This window comes from Callithrix jacchus, chromosome 11, assembly GCF_049354715.1.
Source record: "Callithrix jacchus isolate 240 chromosome 11, calJac240_pri, whole genome shotgun sequence".
Classification (NCBI taxonomy): domain Eukaryota; kingdom Metazoa; phylum Chordata; class Mammalia; order Primates; family Cebidae; genus Callithrix; species Callithrix jacchus.
In genome coordinates this window covers 87517246-87540983 of record NC_133512.1, presented here as the reverse complement: position 1 = coordinate 87540983, position 23738 = coordinate 87517246, and the positions used below count along the sequence as shown (strand labels likewise).

The 23738-nt window shown below is 40.5% G+C and overlaps 2 protein-coding genes across 6 annotated transcripts in view; one reads left to right on the top strand and one right to left on the bottom strand.

Annotated features, from left to right (window-relative positions):
- Positions 1-21306, bottom strand: part of ST7 (suppression of tumorigenicity 7) — a 306671-nt gene extending 285365 nt beyond the window's left edge. For 4 of the 5 annotated variants that reach the window (XM_017975480.4, XM_017975482.4, XM_009002742.5 and 1 more), the window contains exon 1: positions 20947-21306. In XM_017975480.4, coding sequence (XP_017830969.1) covers positions 20947-21097 — 151 coding nt within the window. In that variant the 5' untranslated portion in view covers positions 21098-21306. Of the gene's footprint in view, positions 1-15195; positions 15293-20946 lie in introns of those variants that run through there. The other variant, XM_078343254.1, reaches the window with a different exon arrangement.
- Positions 20137-22039, top strand: LOC118143720 (uncharacterized). Its single transcript, XM_035254204.3, has one exon. It carries the CDS (start codon positions 20137-20139, stop codon positions 20539-20541), a length of 405 nt encoding a protein of 134 aa, XP_035110095.1. The 3' UTR covers positions 20542-22039.
- Positions 22040-23738: the final 1699 nt, after the last annotated feature.

The window sequence follows — 23738 nt, the reverse complement described above, 5'->3', positions numbered from 1 at the left end:
ACGAATAAAGTATGAACTTAAATTAATAGTGAATCCGTATTAGTTCATTAATTGTAATAAATATACTAATGCAAGATGCTAATAAGGGTGTCAGTTATATGAGAACTCTTTATACTAGCTTCATAATTTTTCTGTAAATCTAAAAGGGTTCTAAAAAACAGTTTATTTGAAAAGGGATAGAGAGAAAGTGGTATAAGCACTTATGGCAAAATTTAACAAACATTAAATATGGATGATGGGTCACCCATTATTACTATTTATCATGTTATTTCCTATCTTTTTCTATAAGGCAAAATATATTAGAATTTCAATTACTGTTAATCCTTCAAAATGAACTCCAATTTAACCCCAAGAGATTCCAGCTTTTCTTTTTCACCCTCCCATCTGTCACACTGGCAGTTTTCTGAAGGGACCAAGCAGATGCACATTCTCACATTCACCAAGCAGCCTAGGAATTCCTAAAGTTATTCCAATAACTACCACTGTGATTTGAAAGCTTTCTCTCATCACCTTGTTTTGGTATTTATTTCTCCTTTGTGCTCTACACATTTTGCTTTGTATTAGAGTTGATTTTGTGCCTGTTTTTTTTTTCCCTGAGTGCTCAGTATCTCAAGATATTGAAGACAGGGACCATGTGTTGGTCATCATTCCATTCTTCTACACCCGCACCAAGCACTGTGACTTGCTAATAGTACGACTCAATGAATTTAGTATGTGATTGTAAGAGCAAAGAGATTCAACACAAAGTCCTTTTCTAAGCCAGGCATGGTGGTGCACACCTATAATCTAGCTACTCAGGAGGTTGAGACAGAAGGATTACTTGAGGCTGGGATTCCAGTCCAGCATGGGCAACACAGTAAGATCTTGTCTCAAGAATAAGAAAGAAGGCCGGGCGCGGTGGCTCAAGCCTGTAATCCCAGCACTTTGGGAGGCCGAGGCGGGTGGATCATGAGGTCAACAGATCGAGACCATCTTGGTCAACATGGCGAAACCCCATCTCTACTAAAAATACAAAAAATTAACTGGGCATGATGGTGCGTGCCTGTAATCCCAGCTACTCGGGAGGCTGAGGCAGGAGAATTTTCTGAACCCAGGAAGCGGAGGTTGCGGTGAGCCGAGATCGCGCCATTGCACTCCAGCCTGGGTAACAAGAGCGAAACTCCGTCTCAAAAAAAAAAAAAAAAGTTCCAGGAAAATTATAAAAGCAGGTAACAATACAAAGAGTTAAGGAGTAAAGTTAAGAAACAGACAATATAAGCTTATTCATTTAGATCAAGAGTGGAGCTTCTCACACTGCTATCATATTTCACCTCGAACTTGAACGGAAACAGAAAACATACAGAGGACATATATGTAACTATGAAAACAGAACAGATGCATTCAGTCTAAAAACTGACTTAAGAGAAAAAGGTGATTGAGTTAGACACCAAGAATTACAAAACAAAGTCGGTATTACAGTAGGAGCCACAACAGTAAACTACAACTAAATATCTAAAATGTATTGAGCACTAAAACATGCTGGCACTGGTTAAAGCTTTTTTCATAGTATCTCATGTAATCCTAACACTCCCATGAGGTACTCATCATATTATGCTCAGTTATAAACATAGTAACTAGTGATAAGATCACAGAACTGGTACATGACTACTGACCTTTTTTGCTAGAATGTGGTAAGGGCGCCATTGTTTTTCATTGCAGTTCAGTAACTCAAGAATGGAAAGGCTGGATACAATTAGAAGAAAGGTCCACTGGGACTGGACCAGCTAGACCTGCCTCTGGGACGCTGACCTGCACAGGCTGCCTGACCAAATTCACTCCTTAATGTCCAAAACAATAGGAACTGGTAAGACAGGAAGAGAAGACAGTGATCCTAAGCACCAGGAACCAGAAGTGAGAGTAGTGTAACTGGAGCACTCACAGGTAGGAGTGGTCATTAATGGCTACCACTGCAGGTATGTGAGCCCTACTGAACTCTTCAGAGGAATGGGGTTTTCCAGAACAAGCTCAGAATTATTACCTATTCATACCAATATATCCTTCGTCCTATACATCCAGGAGAATATCACTTGAAAAACCCAGGTTTATATGAGTTGGTTTATAATTGGTGGCCAAAAAAAAATAGAAACCCACAAATAGCAAATTGAATTGTTTGATATTTTGTAACAGTTTTATCACATACATCAAGGGGTTTGATATCCTAACCTCCATTTTTATTTCAAAGTAACAAGTAATACATTAATTTTTTATTGATTTGAAAATTTTACATCCTATTTTGGATAATTTGTTACATCCTGTGGTAAGTAAACTAGGACAGAGAATCACAAGTATACCACATTGTGCTCCAAGAGGCAATAGTTACTTGTTCTCCAGTGCCTCTAAGAAAAAAAATGGTGAAAGCAGTGTGCCAGGGCTAGAAGGGAACTGCTTTCAATTAAATGCAAGGTGAAAAAATGTCATTTCACAAACAGCTGGGCTTCCTGCCTAGGAGGGTACATGAACTTTGCTTAACCTACTTAAAATCTCCAGGAAGCAAATCAATTTGAAAGTATTGACACTGCCTGTCTAGCTGCCACATTTTAATCTTCTGGGTGACTAGTCAATACTAAAAAGAGATTTCCATAAAGCCAAGTGTCAATAGCATTTACTTATAAACATCATGTTTTTAATGAAATGCAACATATATTATCAGCTGGGCACAGTGGCTCACGCCTGTAATCCCAGCACTTTGGGAGGCCAACGCAGGTGGATCACCTGAGGTCAGGAGTTTGAGACCAGCCTGGCCAACATGGTGAAAACCTCATCTCTACTAAAAATATAAAAATTAGCCAGGTGTGGTGGTGCGTGCCTGTAGTCACAGCTATTCGGGAGGCTGAGACCAGAGAATTGCTTCAACCTGGGAGGTTGTAGTGAGCTGAGATCTACTGCACTACAGTCCTGGCAACAGAGGAAGACTCCTATCTCAAAAAAAAAAAAGCAACATATATTATGGAAATAATAAATGACTGCAACAAATAAGTGTAATCCACTAAAAAAGGTACTGTCTTAACATCTACATGTTTTTGCATCTTCTTTTGTTTTTACAGGTGTTACAAACAGAAGAAAACATGTTAAAATGGACCTTCTATTTTACTTCTAAGTCATGTTTATTTCTAGAAAGTGAGCTGGGCATGAACTAACAGCTAGCAGAACCAATGAGCCATGTTCAAGACATGATGGGAAAATCTCTTGCCTGTGACCACCACTACACCACTACATTTCCCTGCTAGATCCATCCTGCTAATCACTACACTTATAAATATTATTTAAGTTTTCTCTTTAGACTGAGCAATAATAAATCTTTGTTTTCTCTTAGCAGCTGACCATATTTCATGCAAACTTTGAATTTAGGTCCTCTCTAGCCCCAACAATAATGTGTTGTCTTATCTTTCTCAAATATCTTATTACTTTTCTTCATCACACTTATTCTTATAGTTAAAACTAAAAAGATTCATTCAAGAATCATAGTTCCTTTAACTGTGCTTTAAAAGCTACCAGAAATTATTACATTATTTTCTATAGACAAGCAACAACAACAAAAAGACAGTGTAAAAAACAAGCATTTATGGGAAGACTTTTTGTGTGTGTGTGTGTGACGGGAGTTTCACTCTTGTTACCCAGGCTAGAGTGCAATGGCGCGGTCTCGGCTCACCACAACCTCCGCCTCCTGGGTTCACGCTATTCTCCTGCCTCAGCCTCCTGAGTAGCTGGGATTACAGGCATGCGCCACCAGGCCCAGCTAATTTTTTGTATTTTTAGTAGAGACGGGGTTTCACCATGTTGACCAGGATGGTCTCGATCTGTTGACCTCATGATCCACCCGCCTCGGCCTCCCAAAGTGCTGGGATTACAGGCTTGAGCCACCACGCCCGGCCAGGAAGACTTTTTAAATTTTTATTATACTTGAAGTTCTGAGATACATGTGCAGAATGTGCAGGTTTGTCACATAGGTATACATGTGCTATGGTGGTTTGCTGTACCCATCAATACATCATCTAGGTTTTAAGCCCCTCATGCATCAGGTATTTGTCCTAATGCTCTCCCTCCCCTTGCTCCCCACCCTCCCGATAAACCCTGGTGTGTGATGTTCCCCATGTGTCCATGGAATACTTTTATAGCCTTAAATTAAGTCTGCATGTCTTTGGTCTAACTTAAGTGATGTTATCTTGCCATCACTTCCGTGCTTTCCCTCCAAAAACAGAATTTGATTGTTCAAATAATGTAAGAGAAAGAAAAGGTTTTATGTTAGATAATAACTTTAATTGGTTATATTTGCTAAAAGATTTTTAAGATTACATTTTCAGCCTTTTATTGAATGATAATGCATATACAATTTCCAGTTTGGGAAAAGAAGGAATGGGCAGCAAATTTCTAATATTTCAAAATTGTAATTTAGCCTTTCATGCTTCATCTTTCAAATGTAAGGGTACAATTTAAAATACTTTCCGTAAAATGCCTTATGAAAACAGCCAAATATTATATTTCTGCAACATAAATAAGCTAAGACAAAAATTCTCTCTAAATCATGCCAACTCTGGGCCTGAAATGAGAAAAGTATAATTTGTTTTATTTTTCTTTAAATAAAAGATACCAAATGATACAGGATAGGAAGTCTGTCCACACACACAACATACACACACTCCCAAACGCAAGCCCCAGGGAAAAGTGCAAACCAGATCACGCTAGTTCTTATTATGTAACACTATGCAAATCTAAACACGTCACAGAAAGAGAATCAATTGAGTTGAGTGGGTGTAACAAATTGCGAAACACCCCTAGAGCATTATTTTATTAGTTCTATTAGGAATGTTCAATAAGTGGTGTTTATCAAATAAATGAAAAGACCCAATTTGTAGGGAAGTAAATTTCATTCTATTATTCCCAAGACCAAGTCTAGAAAGTGGAAAAGTTTAGAACTGTAAGCATCCTACTATTATGTATTGCTAATAAAATAATACTTCTTAACAGTGGACCAAAATAAGACAAAACTCTAAATCAAGGTCATACAATAACCCCAGATACAAGCTGCATATATGTAAAAACTACTTCCCTTTTAAAGACTGTTTTGTACCTCAGAGTGTTTCTACTGTTTGTGCCGTTTTTAAATGTTTTTTTAAATAATAAAACAAATAGTCCTTCCTCACTGATTTAAGAGATTCCTATAAAGTCCTTTAATGCTCTACAACCTTGCTCAAAATTTCTGAAAGACTGATATTTAACCACAATCTTTTATTAGATGTGGAGGTCAACTTAAGAACCAAAGTTAGGGTTCTCCACAGAGTATAAGTATAACCAGTACACTTTGAGTTTGCTAAAATTCAGAAGGGGAAAAAAATGCTTTCTCAAATAAATGTTGCTTTATTTTGCTGAGAGAATTTAGTAACTGCAATTAAACAGTGACACCACAGCCACAGCAACATAAAGTGTTGCTACAGCTAACTAACTGAGCCTGTCAGTTGCTTATTTTAGCACAGTAGGTAGTACAGGAATGCCTGCTACTTTTAAATTATGTGTAATAGTAACACATTCAGCAACTGTCTGGCTTCACTGTAACATGAAAAATGAGTTTTATTACAAGTTTCTCTTTTCTGGAAAATCCAAAGCCCTTTACAGATATCTTTACAAGAACATCTTAAATACAATAATGATGTTGGGAGATATTATTCCACATTTACAACAAACAGACAGTCAGTAGTATGGTTTCAAACAATCCAATAACTCATTATCTTGCTTGGTAAGGTTCTAGAAAGAATATCCAGGATAAAATAAATTGTATTATATAGTTTAACCTGTCATTTCACTGTGAGAACCAAGCCTGTAGAATATAGCCTTCTTAGGAAACAACCTACTACAATGCCTTGGATTTAAATAGTATTTTACAGTCTACAGAGCACTTTCTCATTCATTTTACAATCTCTTATGAAGATTGCATTCTAGTCAAGGGACCAAATTTATCATCAAGCTGGAAGGCCAAAGTCAGTAACTATCCCAAACACGCAGATATTTATAGAATGCCCAAGCTTCCAAATAGGAAGAGAGGAAGTCAACTATCCCTGTTTGCAGACAACATGATCTTATATCTAGAAAACCCTAGAGTCATCTAACTAAAGAGCTTCTGCACAGCAAAAGAAACTTTCATCAGAGTGAACAAGCAACCAACAGAATGGGAGAAAATTTTTGCAATCTACCCATCTGACAAAGGTCTAATATCCAGAATCTACAAGGAATTTAAACAAATTTATAAGAAAAAAGCCAAACAACCCCATTAAAAAGTAGGCAAAGGATATCAACAGACACTTTCAAAAGAAGACATACATGTGGCTAACAATCATATGAAGAAAAGCTCAACATTACTGATCATTACAGAAATGCAAATCAAAACCACAATGAGATACCATCTCACACCAGTCAGAATGGCAATTATTAAAAAGTCAAGAAACAATAGATGCTGGTGTGGCTATGGAGCAACAGCAACGCTTTTACACTCTTGGTGGGAATGTAAATTAGTTCAACCATTGTGGAATACAGTGTGGCAATTCCTCAAGGATCTAGAATCAGAAATAATACCATTTGACCCAGCAATCCCATTATTGGGTATATACCCAAAGGAATATAAATCATTCTATGTTTATTGCAGCACTATTTACAATAGCAGAGACATGGAACCAACCCAAATGCCCATCAATGATAGACTGGATAAAGAAAATGTGGTACATATTCACCAGAGAATATTGTGAAGCCATATAAAGGAATGAGATAATGAGATCATGTCCTTTACAGGGACATGGATGAAGATGTAAGCCATCATCCTCAGCAAACTAACACAGGAACAGAAAACCAAACAATGCATGTTCTCACTCATAAGTGAGAGTCGAACAATGAAAACAAATGGACATAGAGAGAGGAACAACATACACCAGGGCCAGTCAGAGGGTTGGGGGAGCTGAGAGGAGGGAGAGCATTAGGACAAAGAGCTAATGCATGCAGGGCTTAAAACCTAGATGATGGGTTGACAGGTGCAGCAAACCACCATGGCACACGTATACCTATATAACAAACCCCACATTCTGCACACATATCCCAGAACTTAAAGTAAAATTAAAAAAAAAAAAAAAAGAAAGAAAATCCCATAGTCTAAGCCCAAAAGCTCCTTAAGCTGATAAACAACTTTAGCAATGTCTCAGAATATAAAATCAGTGTGTAAAAATCACTAACATTCCTATACACCAACAACAGGCCAAGAGCCAAATCAAGAATGCAAACCTACTCACATTTGCCCCCCAACATACACACACACAAACAAAAAGATAGGAATACAGCTAACCATGGAGGTGAAAGATTGCTAGATGGAGAACTACAAAACGCTGCTCAAAGAAATCAGAGACGATACAAACAAATGGAAAAACATTCCATGCTCATGGATAGGAGGAGTCAATATCATTAAAATAGCCATATTGCCTAATACTGCATAAAGCAATTTATAGACTCAATGCTATTCCTATTAAAGTACCATTGACATTCATCACAGAACAAGAAAAAACTGTTTTTTCTTGTTCCAAAGTTCATATGGAAGGAACCATAGAAGAGCCCAAATAGCTAAGGCAATCCTAAGCAAAAAGAACAAAGCTGGAGGCATCATGCTACTCACTACTCGACTTCAAACTATACTACAGGGCTACAGTTACCAAAACAGCATGATATTGGTACAAAAACAGACACAAAGACCAGTGGAACAGAACAGAGAACCCAGAAATAATGCCGTACATCTACAACTATCTGATCTTCGACAAATCTGACAAAAACAAGCAATGAGAGAAGGATTGCCTATTCAATAAATGGTGCTGGGATAGCTGGCTAGCCATATGCAAAAGATTGAAAGTGGACGGACCCCTTCTTTATAGCATATACAAGTTAACTCGAGATGAATTAGAAATTAAAATGTAAAACCTAAAACTATAAAAACTCTGAAAGATAATCTATGCAATACCACTCAGGACCAGAGAATGGGCAAAGATTTAATGATGAAGATACCAAAAGCAACTGCAATAAAAGCAAAAATTGACAAATAACATCTAAAGAGCTTCTGCACAGCAACAGAAACTAACAACAGGGTGAACAGAAAACAAAAAACAGAATGGAGAAAATTTTTGGAAAACATGTATCTGACAAAGGTCTCATATACAGCATCATTAGAGAATTTAAACAAACGTGCAAGAAAAAAACAACCCTATTAAAAAGTAGGCAACGGACATGAACAGACACTTTTCAAAAAAAGACATATATGTGGCCAAAAATCATATGAAGAAAAGCTCAAAACCACAATGAGAACATTCCACACCAATCAGAATGGCTATTATATAAAAGTTAAAAAAAAAAAAAAAAGATGCTGATAAGCATTGCAGAGAAAAAGAACACTTATACACTGTTAGTGGGAGTGTAAATTAGTTCAACCACTGTGGAAGACAGTGTGGCAATTCCTCAAAGACCTAAAACAGAAATACCATTTGACCCAGCTATCCCAATATTTGGGTATATTACTGGGTATATACCCAAAGGAATACAAATCAATCTATTACAAAGACACTGAGTTCTCTATTCTGTTCCATTGGTCTATTTTTGTCTGTTTTTGTACTAGTATCATGCTGTTTTGGTCACTGTAGCCCTGTAGTATAGTTTGAAGTCAAGTAATGAGTAGCATGAGGCCTCCAGCTTTGTTCTTTTCACTTAGGATTGCCTTAGCTATTTGGGTTCTTTTATGGTTCCATATGAATTTTGAAACAGTTTTTCCAAATTTCCACATGTATGTTCACTGCAGCACTATTGACGATAGCAAAAACATGGAATCAAGCTAAATGCCCATCAATGACAGACTGAATCAAAAAAATGTAGTATGTATACATTATAGAACACTGTGCAGCTATAAAAAATAATGAGATCATATCCTCTGCAGATCATATCCTCTACACGGATGGAGCTGAAGGCCATTATCCTTAGCAACATAAGGCAGTAACAGAAAACCAAATACTGCATGTTCTCACCTATAAATGAGAGCTAAAATATGAGAACATCTGGATACACAGAGGGGAACAAAACACACTGGCACCTACCAGAGGGTGGAAAGTGGAAGGCAGAAAGTGGGAGGGAGAGAATCAGGAAAAATAACTAATGAGAACTAGGCTTAATACTTGGGTGACAAAATAATCTGTACCACAGACTCCCATGACACAAGTTTACCTATATAACAAAACCTGCACATGTACCCCTGAACTTGAAAGTTAAATGTTTAAAAAATCAGAAAAAATAAGAATGCCCAGGCATGTGACTATTATGGGTTATTTAAGATATGTAAACACTCTTTAAGTTGTGGTATTTGTACAATTGCACTCTATCAATACCATTTCGGCCCCACATCTAGACAGTCATCTTTACACCACACTATCCTTTCTTCTCCTTATGTCTCCTGCTCTGAATTTCTTCATCAGTCCTACCTCAAGCAACCATCTCTGAATATAGAGCAATATTCTTTTCCCTCCCCTTTCTTTGGACTCCTGCATCACATACCTCAGGAGAATCCTTCTCTCTCTCTCTCTGAATTTCCAATATAAGCCAAATAATAAGCCCAGTCTTGAGAGCTGAATATTTGCAAAAAGAGAAAAATATTAGGTGGGCCGGGCACAGTGGCTCACACCTATAATCCCAGCACTTTGGGAGGCTGGGGCAAGTGGATTGCCTGAAGTCAGGAGTTCGAGACCAGCCTGAGCAACATGGTAAAACCCTGTCTCTACTAAAAAATACAAAAATTAACCAGGTGCGGTAGCAGAGGCCTATAGTCCAGCTACTCGGGAGGCTAAGGTGGGAGGTGGAGGTTGCAGTGAGTCAAGATCATGCCACTGCACTCCAGCCTGGGCAACAGAGTAAGACTCCATGTCAAAAAAAAAAAGAAAAATATTAGGTGAAGAAGTGAAATTTTTATAAAAAGACCACCAGTGCCACCAATCATGGAAAGTCTTAAAAACACCCAAAGTAAGTCATGCATTCATCTTGTTATGTGTCATCACCATCAGCAATAACTACATGACGGAAATACAAAGATGAAAAAGTCACAATCGTCACTCTCAAGCTCTACTGAGTATACTAAGGAAATAATCCCTTCCAGAAGTACTCCAAAAATCTCCACCAAGTTCTCATTTTCATTCATAGGGTAAGCTGCTTTCCCAACAAAATGCATTTTTAAATGTGTTCACTTGTATTATCTAATAGGACAACTAGTATGAAAACAGCACTAATTTTGTTTTAAACAATTTCATTCCACATATACAAAGAGAGCTTCAGGTATATTATGGGATATAGACAGACTTTTGTGAACAAGCCCATACAGCCTAACAACCAATGATGGTAAAGCAGGCAGCACACTGCCCGACTACTATAAGAACTCAATAAAAGTTATTTCTCAGCCTGGTGTGGTGGCTCACACCTGTAATTCCAGTACTTTAAGAGGCACAGGCTGGCAGATCACTTGAGCTCAGAAGTTCAAGGCCACCCTGAGCAACAAGGCAATACCCCATCTTTACAAAATTAGCTGGATGCGGCAGCACACACCTGTGGTCCCAGCTACTTGGGAGGCTAAGGTGGAAGGATCACTTGAGCCCAGGAGGTCAAGGCTGCAGTGAGCCAACATTATGCCACTGCACTCTAGCCTGGGCGGCAGAATGAGACCATCTCAATATTTGAAAAGAAAAAAAAAAAAAAAGAAAGCCAGGTGCTCACATCTGTAATCCCAGCACTTTGGGAGGCTGAGGTGGGCAAATCACAAGGTCAGGAGATGAAGACCATCCTGGCTAACATGGTGAAACCTTGTCTCTACCAAAAAATTTTAAAAAGTAGCTGGGTGTGGTGGCACATGACTGCAGTCCCAGCTACTCAGGAGGCTCAGTCAGGAGAATCTCTTGAACCCAGGAGGCAGAGGTTGCAGTGAGCCAAGATCATACCACTGCACTCCAGCCTAGACGACAAAGACTCCATCTCAAAAACAAACAAACAAACAAACAACAACAACAAAAAAAACTTATTCCTCATGCCTTTCTAGTTAAAATCAATAGATTTATACTCAAACTTATTTTAAAGTGTGACTTCTACTGTGCATGGTCCTTGTTCATAGGGAGAGAAACACACCTGGAGGCATTAGTGAACAAAACAGTATTCTACAGGATGCTAACTGTTCAACAAAAAAAAAAAGTGCAAAAACTTGGAGGAATATAACTGACACGAGAATGTGTGTTCAAATAATAACTGACAGAAATAATACAGCTTCAATTTTACAGGCACCTGCCTCTCCAAATGAATGAATAAAGTAACTAGTAAGTGAACAAACCAATGAATGGACATAGAGTCACTAAAATGGACTAGGAGATCCAGGTATACAAATATGGTTTCTAATATTACTGATGTACTATGCTCAGGGCTCAATACTAAAAGCTATCTTATTTCAACTTCAAAATAAACCTATGAAATAGAGATTACTGTCCTCATCTTGTAAATGAAGAAAGAGGCTTACAAAGTAATTTGTCCAAAGTTACTCAATTCATGGAAAACTAATTTGAACTCAAACCTTCTGATTCTAAATCTAATGGTCCTTTCACCTCATCACATCTGGTATTTATTTCTCTCAGTAGATATATTGTATTTTGTGGAAAAACAAAAACTCCAGTAAAACTGGTTATAAAGCAAATTTCCATAATGCTAAAACAATTTTCACCAGAAATGGTTTCTATAGTTACAGGGAAGAGTATGCAAACACATAAAATTGTGCTGAAGTATTTCTAATCACTTTAAGTTTCAATTCTGTCTGTTAAGTTTCATTTTGCCTGCCAATATTATTCTAAAGAATTTCCCAACTAAATCTTTCTTTTCCTACTGTATCATTGTTCACAGACAACCATTTTTTCCATGTAGATAGAACCCTGGACTCCATCCATATAGATAATATGAGGCACTTAACTCTGTATGTCTATGTTTGAAATACAAGTTTCTGTTACAAAAAATCGGCTCTCCAATTCATCAATTTTTGACTTTTAACATTCTTTATATGAAATTTACTTTACAGACTGGGTACAGTGGCTCACACCTGTAATCCCAGCACTTTGGGAGGCTGGGCCAAGAGAATCATGAGAGTACTGGAGTTCAAGACCAACCTGAGCAACACAGGGAAACCCCATCTCTACAATAAAAAAATGTTTAATTAGCCAGGTATGGTGGTGCATGCCACCATAGCTACTCAGGAGGCTGAAGCAGGGGGATCCTTTGATCCCAAGAGTTTGAGGCTGCAGTGAGACACGATTGTGCCACTGCACTCCAATCTGGGTGACAGAGTAAGACTTCATCTCTAAAAAAGAAAAAAAAAAAAAACTTACAAAAAGGATAGCCTCCTTCAATTCTACCTCCAAAGGATGATTAAAATATATCAGTATTTTGATATAGTAAACATTTTAGGATAAACTAGAGAAAGTAAACACAATTCCCATCCTCAGAAATAACTACATGTGGCGTCCTAAGTCATTGTCTAACACAATCTTGCTAATGAGTCACCAGAACTGACATAGTTTTTTATTCATTCAACAAACACATTCTGAACACATGTTAGGCCTATACATTTACTGTTCTAGAACCTGGGGATATACAGTAAGACAGACAAGACAAATGAGATACCTACTCTCATGGAACTTACAGTCACATGGGAGACAATGCAATACACTGATTTAAAAACAAGTATTACATTAAACAGTGCTAAGTACAATGCAGAGAATTCAAATCTGGTGACATTACAGTTACTGGATGATCATTTTGGATTGAGGCATCCAAGAAAATCTCTCAAAACAAGTGAATTTAAGCAGAGATGTGAATGGCAAGAAGATTACCATTCAAAAATCAATTAGAAAAGCATTCCAGGTGGAGAGAATAGCTCATGCAAAAGCCATAGGCAGGAAGAAGCTAGGCATGTTTACAAATAAGAAAGAATCTCAGGCCAGGCATGGTGGCTCACGCCTGTAATCCCAGCACTTTGGGAGGCCGAGGCAGGTGGATCACGAGGTCAAGACATGGAGACCATCCTGGCCAACATGGTGAAACCCCATCTCTACTGGGAAAAAAAAAGTAGCTGGCCCGTGGTGGTGCCCCACTGTAGTACCAGCTACTCGGGAGGCTGAGGCAGGAGAATTGCTTGAACCTGGGAAGCAGAGGTTGCAGTGAACCAAGATTGCGCCACTGCACTCCAGCCTGGTGACAGAGCGAGACTCCATCTCAAAAAAAAAAAAAAGAAAGAAAGAACCCTAGGCCGGCACAGTGGCTCACACCTGTAATTCCGGCACTTTGAAAGGTCAAGGAGGGTAGATGACTAGAGGCCAGAAGTTTGAGACCAGCCTGGGCAAGATAGCCAACCCTGTCTCTACTAAAAATACAAAAATTAGCCAGGCATGATGGCATGTACCTGTAATCCCAGCTACTTGGGAAGGTGAGGCAGGAGAATCACTTGAACCCAGGAGGTGGAGGTGGCAGTTAGCTGAGATCTCTTCTCTGCTCTCTAGACTAGGTGACAGAGCAAGACTCTATCTAAAAAAGAAAAAAAGAATCCCAGCATATCTGGATGGTGGTGATCTAGAAAAAGAGAGGTGGAAGTTCAGATTCAAGGGGTAGGAAAGAGCCATATCATCAGACTTTGTAAAGGAAGGTAATATATTTAGATTTTACTTTCAGTGCAATGGAAGCCACTGAAGGGAGTCACATGAAATCTGGACTTGTATTCACTAAGAATTAAAAGTCCAAACTGTAAAAATATATATATATACATACACTCATTAAGTCCATGAATTTTCTTGGTGCTACACTTCACACTCACTGAAATTCATCCTAAGACACAGAATCCCATAGCTAGAAGGAAACCTAATGAATGTAAAGCTATTATTTTATAGATACAAAAACTCAAGGTCAGAAAACAACACATCATTTGGATTGCTTTATTAATGGCTGAGAAAAATATCCCCCAAAATAACTAAGGGCAACTAAGATGTCTGGAATACGTTCTAAACTCAAAGCTGACTTTAATCAAAAAATTGTCCTTTTATACATTCATAAACAGAACCACCATGCTCTAGATGATGCATATGAGCCATCATAGAATATAAGATTTTGTAACAGCCTCTGACCACAATCTAAAGCTGCAAACTTAGGTGGGACACATACTCTGTAATGGGTTTGAGCAACTGTATTGTTCCAATCCCAGCTCACTAATACACTATAACTTGAAGACTCAGTCATCCAGTGAATAATAAGGACCTACCTTGTACAAGGAGTTACACTAGAAGATGAAGAACTAGAGTCTAGAAGAAGTGATAAAACATACATATACTAAAAAAGATGCATATATACATAAACACTGATCCACATATATTACACACATATACCATAATTCATGTAAGGTAAAGTAACTGCAGGCACGGCATAAACAGCAAAATAATCCGAATCAGAAGTGAATCTTTAAAATGTGACTGAATTGTTATAATTCCCTGTAAAATTTGAAAGGATGAAGAACTGTTTCTTGCTGATGAGCAAAGAGTTTTGATGAAGAACTGTTTCTTGCTGATGAGCAAAGTTTTGAGATAGAATCTATTCCTGGTGAAGATGCTGTGCACACTGTTGAAATTACAACAACAAAGGATTCAGAATATTACATAAACATCATTGATAAAGCAATGGCAGGGTGATAAAAATTACTCCAATTCTGAAAGAAGTTCTATTGTAGGTAAAATTATATTAGATGTGTCACATGTTACAGAGAAATCTTTCTCTGGAAAGGAAAGCCAATCCATGTGGAAAACTTTATGGTTGACTTATTTGAAGAAATTGCCACAGTTACACCAACGTTTAGCAACCACCACCCTGATCAGTCAGCAGCCATAAACATCAAGGCAAGACTCTCTACCAATGAAAAGGTTATGTCTTACTGAGACTCAGATAGCATTTTTTTTTTAGCAATAAAGTAATTTTAAATTAAGATATGTACATTGGTCTTTTAGATACAATGCGATTGCACTCTTAATAGAATACAATATAGTGTAACTATAACTTTTATATGCACTGGGAAACCAAAAATTTCATAGGACTCACTTTATTGTGGTGGCCTGGAACCAAACACACAGTATCTCCATGGTATGCCTGTCTTTTCTGTAGCTGAAAGGATCAGAATGCAGCATGCCAGGTGGTCCTTGATGGATGGGTGGGATTTACAGATAGGGGAGAATATTTTAGACAACAGGCACAACAGGGACAAAAGACCTATGTAAACTGCAACCAGACCCTCTAGAAGGGAAATCCAATTTTAAGTAAATTAAAATCAAAATGTTAAGTAAATTTAGAACAAAAATTCTCAACATGGAAAAATGCCAAAACTGAGCTGCACCCTAAGTTATATATCATGTCAACAATATAAGAGTTTTACATCTGTATTTATCAGTTTAACACAAAAAGATTTCTAAATAACTTGGCCAGGCACAGTGGCTCACACCTGTAATCCCAGCACTTTGAGAAGCCGAGAAGGGCGAATCACAAGGTCAAGAGATCAAAACCATCCTGGCCAACATGGTGAAACCCCCTCTCTACTAAAAAATACAAAAATTAGCTGGGCGTGGTGGCTTATGCCTGTAGTCCCAGCAACTGGGGAGGGTGAGCCAGTAGAATTGCTTGAACCGGGGAGGCAGAGGTTGCAGTGAGCCAAGATCGCACCACTGCATTCTAGCCTAGCGCCTAGAGACAGAGAAAGACTCTGTCTCAAAAAAAAAAAAAAAGGCCGGGCGCAGTGGCTTAAGCCTGTAATCCCAGCACTTTGGGAGGCCGAGGCGGGTGGATCATGAGGTCAAGAGATCGAGACCATCCTGGTCAACATGGTGAAACCCCGTCTCTACTAAAAATATATAAAAAAAAATTAGCTGGGCATGGTGGCGTGAGCCTGTAATCCCAGCTACTCGGGAAGCTGAGGCAGGAGAATTGTCTGAACCCAGGAAGTAGAGGTTGCGGTGAGCCGAGATCGCGCCATTGCACTCCAGCCTGGGTAACAAGAGTGAAACCCCGTCTCAAAATAAAAAATAATTAGCCATGCGTTGTATGCATCTGCAGACTCAGCTACTAAAACTGAGGTGGCAGGCTGACACGGGAGGATTGCTTGAGCCTGGAAGTTGAGGCTGCAATGAGCTATGATTGCACTACGGCACTCCAGCCTGGGTGACAGAGTGAAACCTTGTCTCCAAAATAAGTAAATAAATAACATTAAGCCTAGGTCAGGCTATTAGATTACATTTGTTTTCCAAAAGGAACAAAATCGGATTTCAAAGATCTTTGAAAACTTGTTTTTCAGCAAATAGAAAAAGAATTGGAAAATCACTTACACTGCTTTTTGTAAAAGTGGCAAAGTTGCCCATTGTAGGAAAAGGTATATCTTGCAAGGTGTTTAAATTCAGCAGCAAAAACTTTATAACAAAGGGTAGATGAGAAAATGCCATCAACACCACTCTATAAGTTATGGTGCTATTTTTTTAAGACTCATCTATTTTAATAATATCCTGCATGACTACTCCAATATACAATTAATTTTCTGCCTTTTTGGAAAAGTATTGCTTTATAATATTAACTCACTTGAAAACTCACAAGTAATATAATTTGGGGTCTTTTAAAAATCTTGTTAAAAGTGCATTCTATTTTCAGTAAATCATAAAACTTAACACTCTTCTAACAAAATCAAGAGTCTCAAAAATCAGTTATCAGCAGCTAGGCATGGTGGCACATACCTGTAATACTAGCTACTAGGGAAGCTGAGGTGGGAGGATCACTTAAGCCCAGGAGTTCAAGTCCAACCTAGGTAACATACTAAGACTCTTAAACAAACAACAGAAAAAACTATTATCAAAGTTAACCACTATGTATTATTCCTATTACATTCGTTTTCTCCCTTTTCTTTTTTAAAATTCATTTTTCATTACAAGATGTGGTTGCCTATGCAAAGGTTTCTCTGTATGGTTTAATAGAACACTGTGGAATTCCTTCAACTATATCCCTACCCTAAATGGCACTGGCTCAACACAATGAAGACCACACAAGCCAAGCTGGTGGGAATGGGGAAGTAGTACACCTTAAAAACAGCATTCAAAGCATTTTTACTTGGAAAACTACACACAACATAAGAGCTAAAAATGGCATGGTTGATCATCGAAGTCCTTTTTATTGTTTTAGATTAAATTCCACATGATCCGCAGTTCTCTGAATCCGACCTGCACTTTCACAGCTTTGTGCCCTTGTTTGGGAGGTCCACCTCCGAGTCCTGGATCATGGAATTCTCCTCATCCTCTCAGGCTCAGTTCAAAGGAAGCTCTCACAGCCTTGCCCAGCTCCGCCTTGCATATGGGAAGTTGTATTCATGTTGTAAACTCCTTATTTATCCTGGGTTTTACAAACTCACACATCTTTCTTACCATAGCACCTGTTACAGTACATTAGGAGGCATTTAAGAAATTAAAAAAACAAATCAAGTTAAGCTCATTCACCATAAAATATGATCGAATGAGGATTAAAATTGTCACAGATGGCCAGGTGCAGTGGCTCACATCTGGAATCCCAGCACTTTGGGAGGCTGAAGAGGGTGGGTTGCCTGAGCTCAGGAGTTCAAGACCAGCTCGGGCAACATGGTGAAACCCCATCGGTATTAAAATACAAAAATTAGCCGGGTGTAGTGGTGTAACGGCATGCACCTGTAGTCCCAGCTACTTGGGAGACTGAGGCGGGAGAATTGCTAGAACCATGGAAGCAGAGCTGAGATTGCACCACTGCACTCCAGCCTGGGGACAGAGCGAGACTCTGTCTCAAAAAAAAAAATAAAAATTGTCACAGATGGTCAAGATATTGAGAAGATACCAAGCAGATATCCAAGAATGACTCCAGAACACTTTTACCAGATTCCATCCCCCTACAGGTGCAGAGCTGGGCCTACGGAAACCCTGGCTCCTGGCTGCCTGATTGTGATGGGGTCGTGGGCTTCCTTGAGAAGGGAGGCCTGTGCCATCTGCAACTCCCTCAAAGTAGCTCCAGAGTCAGTGACCTCTCCAGGAACACACTTGCCTTCATCACAGAGAGTAGGCACTACAGGGCTTAAGAACAGCAAAATTGGTCTCATTAGAACAGTTTTAGACCTCCCTGTAAGACGAGTTAGACCAGGCTAGTGCCTGACTCCCTTCTTTGGGGTGCTGGCTAATGACTTCTTTAGGCCTTCCTTGACAATAACTTCAGTACATAAACTTTTTCCCAAAGGGGACGGGAACTGGCAAGGAAAGGAGGGAATTAAGTTGACAACAACCTTTTGGCAATTTTCCCACTATAACTTCTCACTGTTACTTAAAAGGGAAGAAAATAGGCCTCCAATGTCTGCCACTGTCTTTTGAAAAACCTCAACTGTTCTGGGATGGTTTGCAGCTGTAATTTCATGTCTTAAAATTAATGCCAAAGTCCTCCTCCCACCCCAAATCCTGCTACATTCTCCTAAATACAGCAGAGAGGTGAGTGCTCTCTGTGCTTTTCCTTTTATCTTCCTTTATGACTAAACTGATTATGAAACCACACTGAAAAGTCCAGCATCACCAGGAAAAGAGCCTCAGGCTCCTTCTACCACATGTCTAACAAGGTACAGCCTGGATGGGCATGTTCACCTTCCTATTTTCTCTATCTCTTAGAACTGCCCCTACACAAATTAACAAAGGCATCTGTGAGAAATGCTAGATTTAAAGTTGCTAGGAGAAGACCTACCAACGTCCTTCCTTAACAACTACAGATTTTCCCAGCAGGTATTTTGCTTCTTGCCTGATCTGTCCAGAGCACTGGTATGTGATGCTTGCACATATACATGGATAATTATTTAACCTAACTGATGAAAATGTGATATACAAATGTATATTATGAAATAAAAGTTTTAAATGTGTAATAATGAGAAACATTAATATTTTTTAAAACTCGTGTGTTCAAAACTTAATCCCAAGTGCAAAAGTGTTGAAATGTGGGACCTTTGAGCAGTAATTAGGTCATGGGGGCTCTGCCCTCAGGAATGAATGAATTTTGTTATTGAGGGAGTAGGTTATAAAAGTGAATTTGGACCCCTCTTGTTTTCTCATGTTCTCTTGCCCTTCCACCTCCACCAAGAGATGACAGCAAGAAGGCCCTCCTCAGATGTCAGTCCCTTGATCTTGGACGTTCCTGACTCCTGAACTGCAAGAAATAAAATCTGTTCTTTAAAAATTACCCCATCTGTGGTATCCTGTTACAGCTGCACAAAACAGACTGACTGTTACCAACAAATACATAAATCCATTACAACATAAATTCAAACTTCTTAAAGGTATAGAACTTTGAGACCAGAAGGTATCCTGGAGACATACTTGTCTAAAGCAAAGACAATACTGCAACAAGCAGCCACTCAAAAAGATGAAAAGTCAGAAAGTCATGGTCTTTCCGAAGACAGACTCCACGGGACTGAGCAGCACCTATTCAAATGGTGAGACAATTCTATAGTGCTGAATCTTATCCACCTCCCAGGGACACCATCCCGAGGATACCACGAAACAAATGAAACATGAACAGAAGTTCAAGTTAGTAATCAAGATACTTAAGTTCTATCTGAAAGGAACAAGTTTCCTAACAAAATGTGTACATTATCTCAAGCGTTTTAAAAAGCATTTTAATGCAGCTAAACTCCTGAGGAAAATGCATTTCCTGACCTGCACTCCCAGAGTATGGAGATTAACAACGTGTAATGTGTATGTATTTATTTTCAGGACTGTATGAATTTCCCAGAGTACTGTGAAATTAAAATTTTAAAAATTTTAAAACTCTACCTTGGAATTTCCACATTTCAAGGATTGTAACAGTTCGAAATACACTTTGTGTTTTGGAACTCTCTGGAGCGTTAGGGCTGGCGTGCTTTCTTTGCGGGTGTTTGTTAACGACCCAGTGGGCTGGCTGCAAGTTTGTTAGGATCTTGTTTTAATTACCACCTGCATTAACCACCGACCATGGATGGGAAGCACGCGGCACTTGCTTGGCATATGTAGCTTCAGAGGGAAGGGAGACCAGCAGAGATCACTGAAAACTGCAACCGAGACCCTCAGAAATTCCAGCTCTCCGGTCTCCCCTCCGGTCCCTTCGACTTTCCGTCTGGTGACCTGCCACGTCATCCAAACACTCCTGAGAGTGCCTGCGGGAACCCCTCTCCCCACTACCCAACCAGAGAGGCAGACCCAAGCCAGGCAAGGCGCAACTCCGGGCCGCGGAGGTCGCCGCCAGGACAGCGCGGCCGGGTCAGGGGGCTTCGCCACCGAGCACCCTCGGGCCTCCGCGGCCGGGCTGGAGGGCGGCTCTCGACTACACTTCGGCCGCTCGGCACCCACCGGCCGGAAGGCCGTGAGGGAGGACTCGGTCTAGCGCCGTGGAGCCCTCGGAGTTACAGCGCAGACACCCGAGGGGGTGTCCCCGGGAACTCCTTCGGCCGTGACATCCGCCCTTCTGAGGCTCCTGACCCCAGCAACGCGGCAGAGCGGCCGCGGGCCCGGGCCCGCCTAGCGGTCTGTGAGCGGCGCAGCTCTTTCTAAGGGGGGCCGTGAAGGCCGCCGGCTGCCCCCGCGCGCCCAGCCGCCCGGCCCCGCCGCCTGAGCCGCCGCGTCGCTGGCGGGTGGCAGCGGGCGTCCGGTGCGCGGGCCCCGGCGCGTCCCCGAGCGCGTGCCCGGCCGCCAGCCGCCCGCCCCCGTCGGCCGCGGCCCCGCGCGAGTTGCACTAACTTTCCGGGGCGGGGGAGGGGCGGGCGCTGCGGGCCCGGCTCCCCGGCCTTACCTGTGCTTAAATTATCGTTGATTTTCAAAGGCACTCGCAGGATGTAGACCAGGAAGAGCACGATGAAGAACCACACGGTCCACAAATACGTCCAAGACCAAACTATGCAGGACTTGAGCTGCTCCAGAAAGCCCGTGCCCGCTTCAGCCATGTTTCGGCGCTGCTCTCTGCTGCCGCGGCTCTCGGTGTCTGCCGGGATGATTCACCGGCCCTGAGGCGCAGCTCGCGCCGCCGCCGCCGCCGTCGCTGCCGCCGCAGCGGCCCGGGCGCCCCCGGAGCCCTCCCGCCAGGGACGCGGGCGCGGCGGGAAATCGCGCGGGCTGCGGGCGTGCCGGCTTTTCCTTCTCCAGCCTTATTGCTAACTCTCTAAAGGCCCCTACAAGTGGCTTTCGTGGAGCGATCACGTGGCCTCTGCCCCCTCGCGTTCTGGGTCCATTTATATTTATTATGCTAATATTTAGAAAGACAAGGCCAAATGGCTAGCAGAAGGAAACTGCTCAGGCAGTTACAACCCGCATAGGTTGAGCGTTTACCACACGCCGGGCACTGCTACACGCTCCGTGCAGTCTCATTTAACCCCTGCGACAATCCCCACTATGATCCTCTTTCCATAGGCGGGGAAACTGAGGCTCAAAACAGCTGCGTAGTTTACCTTAAGGTAGAGCCAAAATTCAACTGCAGTGATGTATTCTGGGGCATGAGGTCTTAAACCCTACACTCAGGATTCAGGTTCAAGGAATGAATAAACTCAGGACAGCTAGGAAAAGGGAGGAGGTGCGCTCCTCTCGCCAGCTAGCTGGCCTGCAGATAAATCACTCTATTGAGCAAGATTTGGGTGGCAGATACTATTTAGCTTTGTTCTCTCTCTTTGAAGCAGCACAGGGATTTTCCATAGTAATCTTGACAAGCTGAATATCCTCCAGGTGATTACAAGTCAAACTATTCTCAGCCTGTTTTTAAATATAAACAATTCTCTGGGGTAATTGTGGCTGACTGTGAACTGGACACCTTTAACAAAAATTCCATTTGAAACATTGTTTTGTTGTTTTTGTTTTGCCTGTGCTGAATAAAATCTGTTTATTTTATTACAAAATGTTTTCTCAACCGAAATTTTCAAGTCTGTTTCTATGTATTAGACTTTCTATGTATTAGATGGTAGTGAGGCAATTGCAGGTTTTCCAGTCTACAGCTATTTTTAGAATTCTGAGCATAAAAAATATTTTATTATAAATTTTGTTTTGCTTGTATAATAGTTACCTCCATAATTACATAAGCTCCTTTAACTTTTCACATATAGGGCCCATTATGGCAGACATTATGGATGGAACTACTCTTATATTTTTACTGATTCCAGCTTCTCTCAGCTACTGTTTCTTCCTCACTTTTGATCTACTACGGTGAGATCCAGGCCAGGATAAGTGAAATTGGCACACACATACTTTATAGTTATTTATGGCAGCACATGACCAAATGATTTTTGTGTCTAACACTGATAAATGAATTGTCAGTAAAATAAAACAACATTGTCACTGGTAGAGGGTTGTGACTGAATTGGACAAAACACCCTGCAAAGCGACAAAAGAAAAAAGACAGGGTGTATTGAAAACGAAAGTATGCTCCACATTGTGGGAGCGGGCAGAGCAGTGGCTCAAGGGTCTGGATACAGAATCTTCTTGGGTCCAAGTACCTCCTAGAAGTGTCCCAGTGGCCACTTCATGCTCACCTCATGTAAATGAAGGTAGCCCACAGTCAGTCTGATTGGTTGCAGAAAGCAGCCAACCAGAAACTGAAATGAAGTTACAAAGGTAATACTCCTGTGCAAACATTTGATTGGTTGCAAAAAAACAAGTAATCAGAGTCTGGAATGAAGTTACAAAGTTATAACTCTATGCAAACAAAGACTCGCCCGCCCGCAGTCTGGTTGTGGAGAGCAATCATTCAGAGGCTGGAGTGAAGTTCAGAATGGAGACTGGACCTGCAATCAGTCTGATTTGTTGCGGACATCCAATTTCCCATCTGCTAGGCAGAAAAGGTCAAAGGGAGTGGCCTCTGGTCCTTTAGTTACTTAGGTCTGGAAAGTTAGGGTTGTCCTTTCAATTTAGTTCTAGGAAGGACTTCCTAGGTCCCCCGCCTCAACATGAGTACATGAACCACCTATTTTATATGATGATTAAATAATCCACCAGATTCTCTGCAAGTCACTGAATTAGGATATTGACTACTTACTTAATTTAAATTAACATCCAGAGGCCTAGCTTTTTCTGTCAATGAACCTCATTTAATGGACATGAATATGACTCCACTGAGTTAACAATCTTTTGATTCTCTACTAGGTGCTCCTGGGAAGTCAGCCCTATATTACTCATCATTGCCTCTCCTGGTGTGCACCCTGGCATGCAGCAGAGGTTGTACACATGTCTTTGTGCTTCAAAACAGAAGTAAGTAAGCATAATCTCTAGCAAATTGTGGCTGCTTCAGAAGAGCTGGAGTGCAGGCTCTGCAGAGTGGTGTAGGTAGAAACAAGGCTGAAGATACAGGCCTGAGTCTGATTTTTAGGGCCTAGTAGAAACACTAAGGTGTTTGTAGTTATGGGGCATTGCACACTCCAATCCAAATGACCAATTCAGAGATTTATTTAAGTGAAAATTTAAGAAACATTAAAGAAGTAGGTGGTTCACGCCTGCAATCCCAAACTTTGGGAGGCTGAGGTAGCAGAATCACTTGAGTCTAGGAGTTTGAGAACAGCAGAGGCAACATAGTGAGACCTTATCTGTACAAAAAAATTTTAATTA

What these genes read in the sequence shown, in the direction of transcription:
- LOC118143720 (XM_035254204.3), top strand. Translation starts at nt 20,137, where the DNA reads ATGGGAAGCACGCGGCACTTGCTTGGCATATGTAGCTTCAGAGGGAAG.